This window comes from Tupaia chinensis, unplaced genomic scaffold (genome assembly GCF_000334495.1).
Source record: "Tupaia chinensis unplaced genomic scaffold, TupChi_1.0 Scaffold000001_1, whole genome shotgun sequence".
NCBI lineage: Eukaryota > Metazoa > Chordata > Mammalia > Scandentia > Tupaiidae > Tupaia > Tupaia belangeri.
Window position 1 is genome coordinate 4,296,394 of NW_006159427.1, and position 16,837 is coordinate 4,313,230.

Consider the following 16,837-nt stretch of genomic DNA (forward strand, 5'->3'; position numbering starts at 1 on the left):
TAATATATATAGTTAATATATATAGTATATTATTATACTATTATAATAACTATAGTAGTATAATAAACCCTGACAACTCAGAAGCATGTTCTCTTCCTCTTTTTAGAAAGAAACTATGAGTATCCTGTAGGCTGTAATTTTTTTAAAGTTTTTTCTTAATCATTTTATTTAATTTTATTAATCATCATCTTTTTCTTAATTTGACCAGAGAGAGATAGAGAGAGAAGGAATGTGATAAAGCAAGCCACCAGATCTGGGACTCAAACCACAGTTGGCCACGTGGGAGTCCAGTGTCTTAACCACCATGCCTGCTGTCAGCCTCCAAGTTTTTTTGTTTGTTTGTTTTGTTTTTTATGAGAGAGAGAGACAAAGATAGGCACATGTGACAGGGTCTCACCAGGGTGTGATCCTCTTGCCCTGACCTCCGGCTATTCAGAATCGTGGGTGCCCACTGCCACACCCAGCATTTTCAGGCTGTATGGTTAACAAGACCTAGACCTTCGGTGTGACTCCAGCAGTGGCCCTGTTGCTGTGCGACTGTGGCTGGACCTAAGCTGTAATTTTTTAAGGGAACAAATCAGGATGCTATTGCGATTCCCATGTTTCATTTACATATTATCATCAGTAAGTTGAACATTAAATCAAAGCAGTCCCTTGCCACACACACGCAGATGGTCTAATGAAAATGCTTTTGTGTTGCTTTCAGAGCAATTTTCCATTTATTCTTAAATGTTTATGTCATTCCCATTCATATAATGGCCCTAATATTTTCAATTATTATCATGCAGATTTGGTCCGCTTTAGTTTTTAGATATCCCTATCATTCGGCCATTGTAATGATGACACCTAAAAATGTGTTTTGCGAACTATCCAAGAATACATCTCCACATGTATCTATAAACACACTTACATTCATGTGAAAGCCAGGCAGTTCAAATAATGTTGGGTTATATCTTTTCTAGATTTTTTTTTTTTTTTACTTTTTTAGAGGTTTTTGCTACAGGGCACGTGTGCTCACCAGAAAGACAGAGAGAGACCGAGAGACAGAAAGTGAGAAATCACCCACCACAATCCTTTCTCCTCCATTCTCCTCTCGGGATCTTAGGCATGCACACACATGTGCCCAGTGAGAGTTTAAGCCACTGGGTCGAGGACTCGAACCGCAGTCGACTACATGGGAGTTCTGCGACATAGCCATTACGCTAACTGTTGATCCCTCTTTTCTAGATTTATTATTGTTATTATTAGGAGTAGAAAGCAAAGTGATTTGGGAATTCAGATTGCTTCCCACTCAGCATCCTCTGGTGAACACTTACCTTCCTAAGCATATTTGCCACTTCTCTTTCTGCATTAGAATTAACACTGTTCCCAAAAATTCTTTTAAAAATTCCAACATGCAAAAAAAATATATATGTATTTTCTTCTTGGCCAACTCTGTGGTCTAGTCGTTAAAGGAATGGAATCCCACATGACTGACCACACAACTCAAATCTCAGTCCCCAGCAACTTGAAAAACACACCAATTGTGTACGCACATGCCCAGAATCCCAATTGGATGGAGAAACGAAGAAGGCTTTGCAGCATGACCACACTCCATTGTGGAGTGCTTTCTCCCTCCCCTTTTTCTTTGTGTTTCTCTCTCTCTCTCTCTCTCTCTCTCTCTCTCTCTCTCTCTCTCTCTCTCTCTTTCTCTTTCTCTCTCTCCCTCTCTCCCTCTCTATCTCTGGCAAGTGCCTGCACCCCCGGCAAGAATTTTAAACAATTGGTTTAGTCACAACCTTACAATTCAATGAGAATCACTTATTTTTAGTATTTCAAGTATAAATTATATCAAATACTAGTTACATAAAAGCAGTTTTGCTTAGAGCTTTACATTCTGCAGTATGCATTTCTGATGAGTTAACTGAATTGGTTCAGACAGAACACTTAAAGTAGAATCCTTAAATGAAAACATCTCGATTTTTTGCATCCAGATAATTTCCCCTCATCCCATAATTTTTCATCTATTCTGAACTACGGAGGGCATGGAATTAACATGGAAGCAGGAGAGCAAAGAACAATATGCTTTCTCCTAACTTCCCATTAAGTTTTTTTTTATTATTATTTTATTTTATTTTATTTACTTATTTAAATTTGACCAGAGAGAAACAGAGTGAGAGAATGAGAGGGACAGTGAGAAAGTAAGCCCCCAGGTCCAGGACTCAAACTGCAGTCGGCCATATGCGAGTCCAATGCCCTTAACCACCATGCCACCTGCCAGCTCTCCAATTCAGTTTTTGACAAAAATGCACACACACACACACACACACACACACACACACACACGCTGGAAATGTTAACAGCTCTGCAAACTGAGATTTTTCTTTACGTATTTTGACATACTATTAATTACACTAGGCCAATGCAAGGGGAATTTAAATATAATGCAATTTATATTTAGTATAGTAATAAAGCCAATAAGATAAATTCATTTGTAACATATTTACAATTTCATATCACTACAAAAAATACTGGGACCAGTAATTAGCATAATGGCTATGTCGCTGGACTCCTATGTAGTCGACCGTGGTTCGAGTCTCGGACCCAGGGGCTTAAACTCACGCCGGGTGTGTGTGTGTGTGTGTGTGTGTGTGTGTGTGTGGACATTCCCCTGGGGGGTGATTTCTCGCTTCCTGTCTCTCTGTCTTTCTGTCTCTCCCTCTTTCTCTGGCAATCGCATGTACCCTATAGCAAAAAAAAAAAAAAATAGAACAACAACAACAAAAAAAAATACCTTCTTTTAGAATATGTAGTATTTTCTCAAAATAGTTTTTGTAACTAAATAGACCAGGCCAATCCATAAACTCCCCAAAGTCAAGATTGAATCATTTTTGACCATAATGCAGTTGAGATAGAAGTGAGCAAACAGGCCTAAACACAGTGGCTCAGACAGTCAGGCACCACTCTGCAGTGCGGGACCATGTGGAGACCTGGGTTTCTGATCCCAGGTCAACCTGAAACACCAGATGTTCCCTGGATGGCTGCAGAGTGGGAAGAAGCTGTGGCATTATGATACCCTGTTGAGGGTTCCTGGGTTTTTCCTCCTGTCTCTCTTTAGAAATAAAATGAATGAACTTTTTTTTAAAAGAAGTAAAAAACAAAAAAACAAACACCTTTATATTACAAATCAATAACAATTAAAAATAAAAAATATAAAATTACAAATTATTTCAAAATAATAAAAGAACAGTCACATGTAAAAGCCATGAATGAGAAGCAGCCAGATCTATATTCACAGAAAAATTCAAATCATTAAAAATTTTCATTATTAATTGAGAGAAAAAATAATGTAAAGGGATTTAAGGTTTAAAAAAGTTTTTTAAAGGAAAGAAAACAAATATTCAACCCCAGGAGAAATAAGAATGGTAAATAACAGTGACAAGACAGAAATGCAGTTATCTAAATGAAACTAAGATAATGTTTTTTTTTAAATAAAACAATAAACTAGGCAAATTTCTGTCTTATAAAGAAATTCACAAGAAGTTAAAAATATGAACAAAATTACTAATATATTGACAGACTATACTATATGCAATCAATTTCACAATTTGGGGATAAATTAAAATTTTGGAAAAGAAATAGTAAAATGATATGTCTTTCAAAGTATTACCTCCAGAAAGCATGCCAAGAATAAGTAATGCTTTAGTCAATGCATTAAAATGTTCGTGGAACAGATAATTCCCATATTGTATAATTTTTTTAGAGTCTTTTGCCGTAGGTGCACATGCACTTGCTGGAAAGAAAGAGAAACAGAGACAGAGGGAAAGTGAGACATCATCCCCCAGGGGAATGTCCACACTGGACATTCTCCTCCATTCTCCTCCTGGGATATTGGGCATGCATTCATACCCACCTGGAATGATTTTCAAGCCACCTGGTCTAAGACCCAAACTGTGGTCGGCCACGTGGGAGTCCAGTAATGTAACCACTACACCATCTGCTGCTGGCCCCTCCATATTATTTATTTGTGAAAAAAATGTAGAAATTCACGTATTTTATAAAGTTCTCTAATCTAGAACGAAAGTCTAACAAATAACACTTAAGAAAAAAAAAAAGCCATGGATCAATCTCAGCTATGGATTTAGAAATAAACCTCCTTAGTACTGTTGATATTTAATGGAATGCAGCAGTACATTAAAATAATCCAAATAACATGTATTAATATAATATTATATCAAAGATCAAAAATGTTACTTTGATAAATGCTGAGACAGTTTTCAGTAAAATCCATCACCCAGTACTAATGAAACACAAAACTCTTACTAAATTAGAATTAGAAGGGTATTTTTTAGCAATATGATGGATATATTTTTTAGATCCACCATCAATATCATAATTAACCATAAAACACTGGAAACATCCCACTAAAAAGCAGTATTAAAGGCAAATGGGATGGTGGTTAAGGGCACTGGACTCCCATATGGCTGACAGCAGTTCGAGTCCCAGACCTGGCAGCTTGCTTTCTTACTCTCTCTCTTTCTTTCTCTCTCTCTCTCTCTCTCTCTCTCTCTCTCACTCTGTCCTTCTCTGGCCAAATTAAAACAAATAAATAAATTTCAATAAAATGATTCTTTAAAAAGAACGGAAGAGAAAGAGAGAAAGAAAACAAAGAGCATAGGAAAGTTGGGGGGAAATGGAGAGGTAAGACACTTGTGGGACACAGATAAGGTTTATTATCTGTTGACAAGGTGGTGTGCGGTGGTCTAAACTGGGCTGGACTGAGGTGTATATCATGCTGGGAAAAGTCTCTTCACAATCTAAATGATGTATAGTGATTTAATGTATGAATAATAATAAAAAATATATAAATAAATAATAAAAAAATTAAAACAAAAAAGAATAAGGCTATGTTGCTGGACTCCCATATAGTTGACCACGGTTCGAGTCTTGGACCCAGTGGCTTAAACTCACGCCAGGCGCATGTGCATGCATGCCCAAGATCCCAAGAGGAAAATGGAGGAGAAGGGATTGCGGTGTGACCATCCCCACTGGGAGGTGATTTCTCTCTTTCTGTCTCTCTGTCTGTCCCTGGCGAGCTCACGTGCCCTATAGCAAAAACCTCTCTGAAAAAAAAAAGTATACATCATAAACAATAAGAAGTGGATAAATCATGCCTTGAATTTCTCTGGAGAGAAGACTTTTCCAACAACCCATTAGACTGGACAGCCAAAGGGTGATAGAATAGCAATGCAGATGGGCCCATGTGGAAAGTTCCTGCTGGTCCTTCTCATCCATGCTGAACAGGTGTGTGCCTGTGGGCAGGGCTGGCAAAGCCTAGGATAGATTACAGTGTGAGGACTCTGCTGAGGATGCCTCCTCTCTCTCTCTCTCTCTCTCTCTCTCTCTCTCTCTCTCTCTCTCATCATAGAAGAAATAAATAAACTTGGGAGAAAAAGAAAATAAGATATATATTTTTGCCTTATAATGAATACCCACATACTTTCCAGATGCATTAATCGTTTAAGTGTACTAAATAAACAAACAAACCAAAAGCAACAGATGCTGTAATGCGTGTATTTCAGTCTCAGTTCATGGAAGAACAAAGTATAAGAAATGATAAAAGGAGTTACAAAGAAAACCTGTGATAGATCAGATTGCACAAACATTAAAACCTTCTAGAAATTTGAAAGCATCATTAAAAGTTAAGGAGCTGACCAAAATTTAAAAAATGGTTAAATTATTTAGAACAAGTGTAAAAAAGATTAATACATGTAATGTAGAAAGAGCTCTTATAAATCATTAGGAAAGACATTAATATTCCCAATGGAAAATGGACATAGGACATTAATGTATTTACAGAGAGGAAATGCAGATGGAAAATAAGCATGAAGAGGGCCGCTCTAGGAATTAAAAAAAAAAAATACAAATTAAAGCAATTATTTTATTATTTTTTACTTACCAAAATGGGCAGTATGAAAAAAATTTTAATAGTGATAAGAATGTGCAAATTTGATTATTCCCAAACATAATGGTGAGACTGTACAGTCAACATTTTGAAAAGTGATTTGGCATTTTTTAAAAAAAAGCACAGGAACAGTTTATATCATTAACCCAGTAGCCTGCCTATGAGAACATAGCCTAAGGAAATAATCAGAGCTGAAAAAGAAAAATTTACATACAGAGCAAGAAATCAAATTGGACAATAAGAGAATGATTAATAAGTAATGACATTTATATATGGATTATTAACAATCTTAAATTCATTTTTCAAAGCCTAACCTTAGCACACTGCTAGCTAATCTAACTCCAGGATAAAGTACTGCAGAAGTGGAATTGGAATACTGTAAGTCAGCTTAATCTTCCCAGACGTGAGGTGGTTCTTTAACAGGAGACCTAAGTATAAAGTTCTAGAAAAGCCAAGGGACTGGTGGAGTGAGGACAGGCCCTTACTCTCCAGGGCAGTGGACATTCTCCAGCCCTTGCTGACTTCACTTGTGTATAAAGTTAACCATCTGAATGGTGGTGTTGCCAGCTGCTGTAGCCCTTCCACAGCCATGTGTGAGAAGACTGGAGTGTCGTGTCCAGATATGTCATCTTTACTGCCAGCTGTCTTGAACCACTGGAAGTGTGACTGACATCTCCTCCAGGCAGTCTGTGACCAGACATGCTCTAATCAGGAATAATTAATTTCTAGTGTATTTAACCTCACCTTGATTGATAGGGACGGAAACTGAAAACTTTTTTTTTAACTGCCAGTGGGCACTCATACTGACTAAAAAGAGACAAAGACACACCGAGAGAAAGAGGGAGAGAGCACCCCGTTACTGGAACATGGTCAAGCTGCAATCCCTCCTCTTCCATTTCTCTATCCTGTTGGGATTTGGGGCACACAGGCACATGCCCCAAGTGTGTTTTTTAAGCCTCCAGGTCTAGGAATAGTACCATTGCCAGCCATGTGGGATCCAGATCCCTTAATCATCAGGCCACAGGACCAGCTCCCAAAGCTTTTTTAAATATGTACTACAAAATATTAGCAGAGGGCAAGAAAAAAATAAATGTTGCATGTTTAAAATCAGAGAATGTAGTTATATTATTTTTTTCTGACTATTGTTATTATTCATGAGAGAGTGTTTGAACATGTAAGAGAGAGAAAAGCACCTTCAAAAAGGATCTCTTCGCACGATGATTCCCCTCCCCCCAGTGCTCCAGCTCATCAGGATCTTGGGCAAGCACCTTGTATGCTTTCAGGTCAACTTGGGATCCAGACCCATGGTCAGTTATGTGGCTTCCAGCACTAGCAGTCCAGTATGTTAGTACCTCTGCCACCAAGGCTAGACCAAGGCTAGACCTAGGCTAGACCTACTCTGTTTTTAAAAGGCTACTCTAAAACAATATGACTGTGACAAGTCAATAAACATTTTTTAAAAGTTGAGCTCTTTGGGAAAAATTTATGTTAAACTTTCACCTTGGGCTGTATGTCCAAAATTTTTTTTTCGGATAAAATAATGTTATTTTGGGGATCAGTAGATGATGTAACGGTTACGTTGCTGGACTCCCATGTAGTCAACCACAGTTCAAGTCTCAGACCCAGTGGCTTAAAACTCACACCAGGTGTATATGTGTGTGTGCCCAAAATCCCTAGAGGAAAATGGATTGCAGTGTGGTCATCCACCTGGGGGATGATTTCTCACTTTCTGTCTCTGTCTCTCTCTGTCTCTCCAGTGAGTGCAAGCACCCTCTAGCAAAAATCTCTTAGAATTTAAAAAAATGAAATAAAAAGGATAACATTATTTTGAAAAAACGCTGAGATATAATTAGGGTCCTTAAATACCATCCCTGAGTTTTCCTTCCTCTCCAGGCAAGTAAGCATGGATTTTTGTTGTTTGACTAGATCTGTAGTCCTAGGGATGGTCATACACAGAAGACAGGCACACGATGTTCAGCATGACAGTCCACTATCCCCAACAAAGGTGGGCCTCTCAGGACACCATCGGCCTCATTGTGTGCATCCCCATGTGCTTCTGTGACAGCACAGACTTTGGGTGACTGGCACCCTCCTGTAAAATGGCTGGGAGTGTGACTGTGCTCCAACGCCATGGATTAGAACACAGCTAACTAGACTTGGAGGACTCTATTCCTAGCCTCAGCCCTATGAAGATGACAGCGTACATGGCAGTCACATGGTGGTCATGTCTAAGAGTCAAGTGATAGTCAGAGGGGGTATCTGTTATCCTCACCCCACACACAGGCTGCGTTAGCCTTCTGTTTCTCCTGGGACATAATGGGAAGGGACATGAGGGCCAGGCTGGAGGCAGCAGCTCACCTAAACATAAGAGTGAAGTGAACAAATGGAAAGCTCAGTTCTCGAGGCTCTGGGTATCACAGCAAAATGCCCAAGACAGTGACAAAAATCTGAAAGCTCATGACTGGTCGTGTAGATACTTGTATAAACTGGCCCTTGAGCATGGCAAAAAGAGCCAAAGAAATGGGTTGTGCAGTTATGCAATGAGAGGAAGGCCTGGTAGCTGCCTGTTGAGAAGGTCAAAGAAGACCATGGGTCAGCTCTACTGAACAGTAAAGCATCTCCTAAATGCTAAGACACTTAGGCCAGGAGAGCACCTAGCCTGGACTCATCACCTCATGTGAGCTCAATTGAATGCGGATGAAAACAGTTAAAGCAAGAGGTCAGTTCCCTGAGGATTGAACATATCTTCAGGAACCAAAAGAGTGAAGTGTTGCAAAGCAGAGGGGAGCGCTTGGGAACTGCACTGTCCACCCCAAGCTCTTTAAGTAGGGAGTTATCAGTAGTACTCCCAGTCAGCCTGGCTGAAGGGCAGATGAGGTGAAGGGCAGAAAAAGTAGCTTCCAAAAGGCAGATTGCAACCAAGACTAAGAGGAGTTTGCTTTTAACATGCAGCAGTGAAAAGTCCTCCCTTTTTAGAGTCCTGTAGGTCACAGATTGTCAAGAGAAAAACGGAAATTTACAAAAACTTAAAAGTTAGTTTCTTAAAGAAAGAAATTAATGTAAATGCATTTCTCTTCCACTAATATATAATATAGACAGGCAATATTTATGCCTATTCTACATGTACACTTAAATAAAATAGTGTAACTATCATTAAAATAACACTTAAATTTAATTTTCTAATGCAAATATTAGCAACGAGTTTTGAATCTATCATTCTTCTAAATGGAAAATGTTTGATGTTTGTAGATTCATTAACCAAAAAGGTACATTTCCGATCATCTGAAACACTTCATGAAATTATTACCAGAACTATGATACAAATAAATATTTTACCTCCTGGCTATTTAATACAGCAGTAACCTTTATAAGCTGATATTTATCATGCACGTCACACAAAATAGCCACAAACCTAATTTTGCTAGTGCCAACATTGATATGCTACTGATAATCTGTGATTATAAATGTTTATGTCACTTTTGTAATTAAGGGGTTAGGCTGATGTTAGGAGACAGTGTTTATACTCCCCCAAAGGAACAAAAATTCAGAGAACCATTAAAGGGCAAAACAAACTCATACCTCTCTGAAATATTTGTATGCTGATTACTCATGGGAAGTTTGCTCTTAAAAATAAAATAGTCTGAGGAAATTGAAGCTGAGCAATCAGACTCTGTTGAATATACTCATCAATAATTTTCATTTCCTGGCTTCCCACTTTGCATGGCAATATCTTAAGTGGGACCCCTTTTTTTTTTTTTTTTTTAAGATTTTTGCCATAGGGTGTGCGTGAGCTCACCAGAGAGAGACAGTGAGAGGGAAAGTGAGAAATCACCCTCCTCAGGGGGCCAGGGGGGATGGCCACACTGAAATCCCTTGTCCTTCATTCTCCTCCTTGGATTTTGGGCAAACACATGCACCCAGCTTGAGTTTCAAACCACCGGGTCTGTGACTCGAACCCCAATCAGCCATGCAGGAGTCCAGCACCCCAACCACTGTGCCACCTACTGGCCCCAAGTGAGACATCCTTTAAGGATATTCAGTCCCCTGCTTTTGATCATCCTGGCAAAGAAAGAAAGTCAGTAAACTAACACTAAAGCAGATTCTTCAAGACATAGAAACTAATCAGAAATTCTGGGAATTCAACTCATTTGACTTCTTTATAATATACACGCACTCGATGCACATTTATAATTTTGGATAGACATGGCTAGCCCATACATTCAGGGGTTCTTTTTAATGCAGTATTTTTCCTCTTTTTTCCTATGTATTCTTCACTCTGTTCTCCCTCCTATCCCACATTACTGTCCCTGCAAGGGAACCCTTATTATAAAACACATATTCTTTCATGTATTCATGCACTTACACACATAGAGATATACAAACAGAGATATTTTTTAGCATTGTCTTATATAAATAGGATCATAATATAAACACTTAAGCAGCTTGGTTTTCTCACTCAATAGCTTGGCAGAAACCTGGGAACAACTATCGGGTCATCGGAAAATTCATGATTCCAGTGCCTTTTTGCATAGGAAAACAAAAATGCATCATGACTTCCCTGATGACTCAATAATATAGCAATGTCTTTTTAATGGTTATATGATGTTCCACTTGTGGATCACAATAATTATATAACCTTTCCTTATTGTTAAGTATTCACTTTGTTCATTTTTTTGCCACTATAAAAAATGTTGCAGTTAACATCTTTGGAAATGTTCTTGCATACTGAGATTTTAATTACATGGGATAAGTTCCCAGGAGTGTGGTTATTGAGTTGAAAGGTAATTTTGGTTTGGCTAGATTATTTTCCTAAAGCCTCTATCAAATGACATTTTCTTCACCACTTGTAAGAGTACACTGGTTCTGACATCCTGCCCAGCAGTGTTATCCTTTATTTTTAATCTTTCCTAATGTGTCTAGAGTAAGATATCTCACTATTTGAATTTTTATTTGCTTATCTTCTCATAAACTCAGGTGTCTTCTCATGCTTATTTGCTTTTGGGATTTGCCCATCTTGAACTTACTTGCATCTTTTGCCCATTTTTTCTTCAGTCTATTTTTCTAGTTATTTGTTAGCACTCTGTGAATCGAAAATACAACCTTAAATTTGTCATTTATGTTGTAAAATATGGTTTTTCAAGTCTACCATGTGTCTTTTGACTTACTGCTATTATAAAGGCTTTTATCTTTTTTTTTTTTTTTTGGAGAGGTTTTCGCTATAGGGCGCGTGTGCTCGCCAGACAAACAGAGAGAGACAGAGAGACAGAAAGTGAAAAATCACCCCCCAGGGGGGATGGTCACGCCGCAATCCCTTCTCCATTCTCCTCTCGGGATCTTGGGCATGCATGCACATGCACCCAGCGTGAGTTTTAAGCCACCAGATCCGGGACGCGAACCGCGGTCAACTACGTGGGAGTCCAGCGACATAGCCATTATGCTAACTGCTGGTTCCCAAGGCTTTTATCTATTTTTAATATGTAAATACATCTGTGACTTCTGAATTTTGATTAAGACATTTATACATCTAATTTACTCAAGGGTTTTCCAAGAGTTTCTTCCAAGAGTTTTATTGGTTCTATTTATATTTACCTTTAAAATATCAGCAATTAATTTTTATATGTAGGGAGAGTAGCGATCCATTTAATAAAAGTATATTTAAGGGTCCAGGAGTTGGCGTAATGGCTATGTCGCTGGCCTCTCATTTAGTTGATCACAGTTCAAGTCCCAGACCTGGTGGCTTAAACTCATGCCAGGTGCGTGTGCATTCATGCCCAAGATCCTGAGAGAAGAATGGAGGACAAGGGATTGAGGCATGGCCATCCCCCTTGAGGGGAGATTTCTGGCTTTCTCTCTCTCTCTCTCTCTTTCTCTCTGTCTTTCTGGCAAGTGCACTTGCCCTATAACAAAAGCCTCTCAAAAAAAAAAAAGTGTATTTAATGTGTACTATGCACTTAAGCACCATGTCTCTGAGATAAAAGGAAATCAAACACCTTTTAGCATCTCTAAACTCCTACTGCAGAGCACCAGTGAAAAGACAAACTGACATCAAGACCCAAGTCCTGATTCCTACCACACAGAAACTTCTGGTCCCACTGTAAATAAATAAATAAATAAATAAATAAATAAATAACAGGTAAAAATAGTAAAAAGTTTGGGATTAGGTTTTATATTAGTTTTCCAGGGCTGTTGTAACCAAGTACCACAGATTGGCTAGCCTCAAGAACAGAAGTTTAGGGGACAGCAAGTGGCATGGTGGCTAGGGCACTGAATCCCACATGGCCAACTGTGTGGTTTGAGTCTCAGACCAGGCAGCTTGAAAAACATGCCAGGCACATGTGCATCCTTGTCCAAAATCCTGAATGGGAAAGACTGTAGCAGGGTTATTCCCTTCTGGGGGGAGATTTCTCACTTTTCCTCTCCTTCTCTCCGGCAAGTGCGTATGCCTCATAGCAAAAGACTAAAATCAAACAAACAAACAAACAAACAAAAAAAACACACAGAAGTTTATTTCTTCAGTTCTGGAGACTAGAAAGAAGGCCAAGATTGGAACATTAGCAAAGTTGGATTCCTCTGAGGCCTCTCTCCTTGGCTTGTAAACAGCCTTCTTCTAGCTGCTTCTTCCCTTTGTCTTCTCTCTCTGTGAGTCCATCCTAATCTCTCTTTCTCATAAGAATGCCAGACATACTGGATTAAGGCTCACCCTAATGGCCTCATTTTAACTTAACTTCCCTCTGTAAAGAACCTACCTGTAAATACAGCCACATTACTGGCAGTCAAGATGTCAACATGTGAATTTTGAGGGGACATGAGTTAGTCCATAATAGATTTCCCATGGATGGTACAAGCAGCAAGTCCCATTGGGATTCAACAAGAGGGAGTTCACTGGGAAGTCAAGACCGAAGGCTGGCAATGAAGGATACTTAACATGTCAGTGAAGGTATAAGAAACTTTTCTGTAAGAGAAGGAGAATAAACAAAATTATAGCTATAAATGCCATGGGTTGGGATTCTACTGAGTAACTGGACTGATCAGAGGCAAGAGTTCAAAGTGAGAAAAAGTGGAGAAACAATGGGAACTGTTGAGATTATGAATAGCCTGGATTTAGGAGCTTGATGAGAAGGAAAAAGGCATCATCCTACATTTTTGAAAAATGAACCTTTATAATTAAAGTGGTATTTAAGGAAGGGATATCTGGTTTTCCATTATGACATAATGCATGGAGACCAGGATAAGACCCTGCCACAAATATTAAATGACTTTATCTCAGAGGGGTGGTACTCATTAATAAGAAGGAATGGCGGATAAATATTAGACATTTCAAAGAATGTGTCAAAAAAAATGATAGACGTTGATGGTTGCTTGTCTATAGAAAATGAAAAAGAGGGTGAGGCGAAGGTGACATCATAGGTTGAACGTGGGAGATAGAAATAATGCGCCATTGATGTCACAGCGTATAGAATCCCAGACGCAGGAGGAAGAGGCCTGGTTCACTTGAGCCTGCATGTTTGAGGCAAAAATATTCAATAGGAAATAAGAAATTAGGGCAGTAACTTTCGTAGAGTGAGCAAGTAAACCTGAGGTGTGCAGGAGGAAGACATTCATATGGAGTTCACTGTGGAAATTGCAAGGAGCTTGGAGGTAGATGATTCAATTCAGGAGGCAAGGGAAAGACTATTCATCCAGAAAACTTGTATTAAGTATATGCTCTTGGTCGTGCATTTCCTTAAGAGCTGGAAATACAAAGATAAATAAGATGAGCTGTCTGCCTTTAGAAACCTCATCCTCAGACATGAAGGCAAGGGGAGGTCGATAATGTTTAATGAAGAAGAGGTCAGAGATAATAAGGACAGATAAAGGGCCTTTGGATTTGTCAATCAAGTGCACCCTTGACCTTCTAGAAGGCATTTTTAATAGAGCCTTAATAATAGAAATCAGATTGAATGGGGAAACCTTTGATCAGAAAACAGAGACAAGATCAAGAATTCCTTTATTCCCAGAATCTTTTTGCTTCTCACTGTCATAGCATGTATTCAGATTCTTTATCACCTCCAATTTAAGTACTCTGTAATACAATAATAATGCTTTCATATTACAATTCAAACCTTAATACAATGAAGTTAAAATTTAGTCACAGGCCACTTTTATATATTTCTAAAAATATTAAAGATATATAATGACTCGCTACTATGTTTTTATGTTTCTTGCCACTTAGAGTCAAATGAGTAATATAAGTGAGTATGACCAATACGTTTTAAAATGGTAAAACTTTGTAATAGCCAATAGCTATTGAATAATCATCACTGCAGGGATGATAATAAGCAGGAAGGAAAAATAAAAGGCCACTATTTATAGTGATGGCAAGAACTCAGGTTGTACTGCCTTTCCTTGTGCCTTTGAAAGCCTAAGATAGGATCCAGAAATGGCTCAGATATTTGGTCTTCCTTCAATTCCTTTTTCTGTTCCGATGGAGAAAGAAGAGAGAAATGAGAGGTGAACCTCCAGGGATTGGTAGGAAAAGTGCTATTATTAATCCCTATTAATGTGTTCTTTTTTTTTATCTAATTTTCTTTCATTTTATTCACAAAAAGACAGAGAGCCAGCTTGTGGCTTGGTGGTTTAGGGATCCAGATCCTATGTGGTCAGCTGCACAGTTTGAATCCCAGACCTGGCAGCTTGAAAAACAAGCGTGGAGTGTGTGTGTGCATGTGCCCCAAATCTTAATAGGAGGGAGAAATGGTGGAGAAAGGATCACAGCTTGACCACTCCTCATCGGGTGGGAGAGAGGTGCTCTCTCACTTTCCCTTTCTGTCTCTGTATCTTTCAGGCAAATACACCCACCCTCTGGCAACTAAAAACCGAAGGACAGTAATGTATGATTATTTTGATTTTCTCTGATTGGCATGGTTCCGTGCATTACAACTCTGTGAAGTAATCCCACTAGCTGATCGTGGTTACTCACTACAGATTTTCCATACATTTTGAAATGAATGAGCCGGATGGTGCTAGAACGTGAATGCTATTGTGATAAATATGTTCACCCACTAGGCTAAGCATTGGTCCAGCAAGCTAGACTTGTATGTGCTTTCCACGCTAGGTGAAGCTGATTTAAACTGCTAATCACCATTTCTGACACATATTACACATTACTCACTGGTTTGATTGGGTAGACTTGGTTTGATTAGTATAGCTCCGGGCAATTCTGTTTCTCTGTATATTTCCACATCTGGGGATGAGAGATCATCCCTGCTCCTTTACCATAGGCAAGAAGCATCTATTATTGCCCTTAAAGTCCTGCTAAGAAGTAAGTGCTCAGAAATCCGCTGGACATAGCCATTTCTTAGGAAACACTCATAGCTAACTCTCCCCCAACCCTAATGTATCTGTCGAAGAGCCACCCCTGTACAATGGAGTTGGCGCGTGGGTGGTCGAGAGTCATACAAAATACTTAGCGAGCCTTATTCAACCTGTAGATAGGAAGCCAGTTGTAGTGACACCGAGAGCCAGTATGCAAGTCACAGAAGTTCTGCCTGAGTTGCCCAGCCTTGAGGACAGGCCTGCGTGGACAGAAAGAGCAGGACAAGGTGACAACATGTATTTCTCATCGGTCAATATTTTAAAAACAATATTTTAAAAAGTCTAAGGTTCGAGGGCCTATATTTTGGCAAAAGAATAGATTAGGCTGCCAGAAAAGAGTCAAGCCCGTGAATGAGCAGCCCCTTCTTTGGGGCCGCCACGTAGGAGGTGGTGCTAGAAAGGGAAAACCATCCAGCGCTTGACTTGGGGAGAAGGGCCACCTAGTGAGCCTGGTGCAAGGAGAAGGAAGGGGAGCCAGGGACCTGCGAGCCCAGTCACCCTTTTCAAAGTTTTACCGACACCTTTGACTCTTCCCCAATCCACTTCCCAAATCCCTGTACCGTATTCCACATCACCACGCTAGCCTTTCTTTTCTTTCTCTTCTTTCTTGTCTTCTCCTCTGCACTCAAAGTCCTAAGCTGCCAAGCGACAGGAGGAAAGTGCACGGTGAGCAGGGCGATCGTGGTTGGTTGGGAGGACCAAAGCATTTCCACTTGGTCTCAGCTTTAGCCTCAGGTGTATGAGTAGAATTTCTTTACCCCAAAAGTAGAACACTGTTTGATGGTAGTCTCTGTCATTGAATATTTGCTTATGATCACCTTTCTTATAGGTATCTCTAAAAGAGAAGAGCCAAAAATATTGAGAGCCCCAAGACGACCCCGGAAACCCAAAACTTTAAATAACCCTGAAGACTCCACATACTATTATCTACTACATGTAAGTGGCTCGCTCTTATTAGCAGATGGGAGCCATAGCATGCACGAGAGACCAGAAAACTGTGAAAACTGCGGCTACATAGTTCTGTCACAGGAGAAGGCCTGGCAAAATGGAGATGCCCCTTGATTTCCCTAACTGCCTCTCCCGTGGCTGAGTGTCTAGCACTGTGCTATCCTCAAGACTCTCTTCCTCAAGGTCCAAGCCTCTCCCATAGTCACATCCTCCCAACAGCTTTCTCTACTGGTCTGTTAATCCAGGCTAATAGACAGGAGAAATGCATCTCAGCAGGAGCACTCTGGAGAGGGACCTCACTGTAAATGGGTGGTTATGGGGGAAATAGAAGAAAGGGAATGAAAGGGAGAAGTGGCATCTGTTGAACATCTTTCCCATTGCAGGCCTACACAGAGATATGGCCATGTCTATTGTGCAAACGAATTCTAGAAACAGCCCTCGTTGTTATACCCGCAGCTCACACATCACGATTCGGAGACACAGACGCACTTTCTAACCGTCTTCTGACTCCATGGCTCCTGCTCTCTCATGGTCTGTAGAATGAGAACTCATTGCACCAGGCCCGCCAGCTCCGTCTTCCTCACCCATTCC

General features: G+C 39.7%; 1 protein-coding gene across 1 annotated transcript in view; it reads left to right on the forward strand.

Moving 5' to 3' along the window:
* MYO3A (myosin IIIA) overlaps positions 1-16,837 on the forward strand; it is a 286,656-nt gene that overhangs the window by 243,602 nt on the left and 26,217 nt on the right. Inside the window, exon 30 of the mRNA XM_006139727.2 lies at positions 16,128-16,234. Within this exon, the coding sequence (XP_006139789.1) occupies positions 16,128-16,234 (107 nt within the window). The remainder of the gene's footprint in view (positions 1-16,127; positions 16,235-16,837) is intronic.